At 42.2% G+C, this 1626-nt stretch overlaps 1 protein-coding gene across 1 annotated transcript; it reads right to left on the bottom strand.

The window, feature by feature from the left end:
- Window positions 1-521: 521 nt before the first annotated feature.
- On the bottom strand, window positions 522-1352 carry LOC135079508 (uncharacterized). The gene has a single exon (XM_063974165.1). The coding sequence runs from the start codon at window positions 1350-1352 to the stop codon at window positions 522-524; it is 831 nt and encodes a 276-aa protein (XP_063830235.1).
- Window positions 1353-1626: the final 274 nt, after the last annotated feature.

Raw genomic sequence — 1626 nt, 5'->3', positions numbered from 1 at the left:
AATATGATGTACGACAGAGTGACGTGGCGCATCTTTGAAGCACATAGGTTTGGTAATGTTCGGATATTCCAATAACAAATCACTATATTCACTATTGCAGTCTATTGTTCGTATTGAAAAGTTATCACTTAATGTCACTGAGGCGATAGAACAGAGGTTGGTAACAGAGTCTATAAGTTTTTGTTTGTTCACGTCCACTAACAACTTATGATTACTCAAAAAGTCAGCACCGAGGATTGGTTGCTTGACATCGGCTATCACAAATGTCCAACGGTATGGTCGTCGAAGTTTAAAGTCTAAATCGAGAGTTTTAACACCAAACGTTTTTATTTCTGAACCATTCGCTGCATACAGTTTATAACTATCACATTGTCCAAAATAACGTTGTTTTTGAGTCACTGGTAAAACCGATATATTTGCACCTGTGTCCACTAAAAATTTAAGTCCACTGTTATTGTCCAATAAGGTCAGGCGGTGAACAGGATTGATGGTGCAAATCGCCGCCTCCGACTGCACCACGTTTAGTTTTCCTTTTGTTCAGGTTTTTTCCACGCACACGGTTCCACACATTTAATTGCTCTTTGTCTAAATTTATGATGATAGTAACATAGCCAGCCTGGACTGTCCGGCGTACGGCGGCTCATGTTACGGGCACGAGACGTCGAACGTGATCTCGAGCGATTATTGTTAAACCTTTTATATTGATTTCGACCTCTCTCCATGTCTCTGATTTTTAAGCTCAATTTAGCTATTTCGGCCAAAATGAACGAACTGTCACTGAGAGGTGTTGAGTTCACTTCTGCCACTTGTAAAGGTCTTGATGTTTCCATAATTTTATCCGCAACTGCTGCCAGGTTCTCCAGGTCTTGACTCTCACTCACTGCTAGCACGGCACGGACGGAAGAAGGCAAATGTCCTTGCCACATGATGCGAAGAGTTTCGTCAGGAATCTTTTCACGGGCCAAATCTTTCATTCGGCGCAGAAGCTGTGAAGGCTTCTGATCACCTAACTCCATACCACTCAAAAGTTTTTGAAACTGTCTTAACTCTGATTCTTCATAAGCCTTCAATAAACGCTCTTTCAATGCGTCGAACTTTTTGGTATCTGGTGGTTTCAATAATATGTCACTGACTTGCTGGATAACCTCTTTCCCGAGCTTGGCTACGACGAGGTTGAATCTTGCCTCATCACTCAACTTTTGTGGTCCCAAAATGGCTTCACATTGTATAAACCACAGACGCGGCTGATCGCACCAAAATTCCGGTATTCTCGACGAGACTGTTACTGATGCCAATTCGGTAACTCCGCTGGAGGTGGCAGTGCTGGTTGATGGTCCTGTTTGCGAATTCATGTTGGTCGGGGTCACCACTTTGGTGTCTACTCTATTTGTGCGTGTATGAGGGTCCATAAGAGGATAAAAGAAACGTACACTTTAGATGATGATTTATTAGACACTGACTTGTCACATAAGATCTCAAACAGTTTTGTATAACGCTTTAAATATTAGGAATACGTATGAGTAATCTCGCTAATGCCCGCTACAAGACAGACAAAACAAGACCAAACCAGGGGGCAACCCCACACTCTCTAATAAAGTTCAGCAAACTAAATCTTTTGCTGTCACC

The sequence above is a fragment of the Ostrinia nubilalis genome, chromosome 16 (genome assembly GCF_963855985.1).
Source record: "Ostrinia nubilalis chromosome 16, ilOstNubi1.1, whole genome shotgun sequence".
Taxonomy (NCBI): Eukaryota; Metazoa; Arthropoda; class Insecta; order Lepidoptera; family Crambidae; genus Ostrinia; species Ostrinia nubilalis.
Note: the sequence above shows the minus strand (reverse complement) of the source record. Positions and strands in the feature narration are given on the sequence as shown.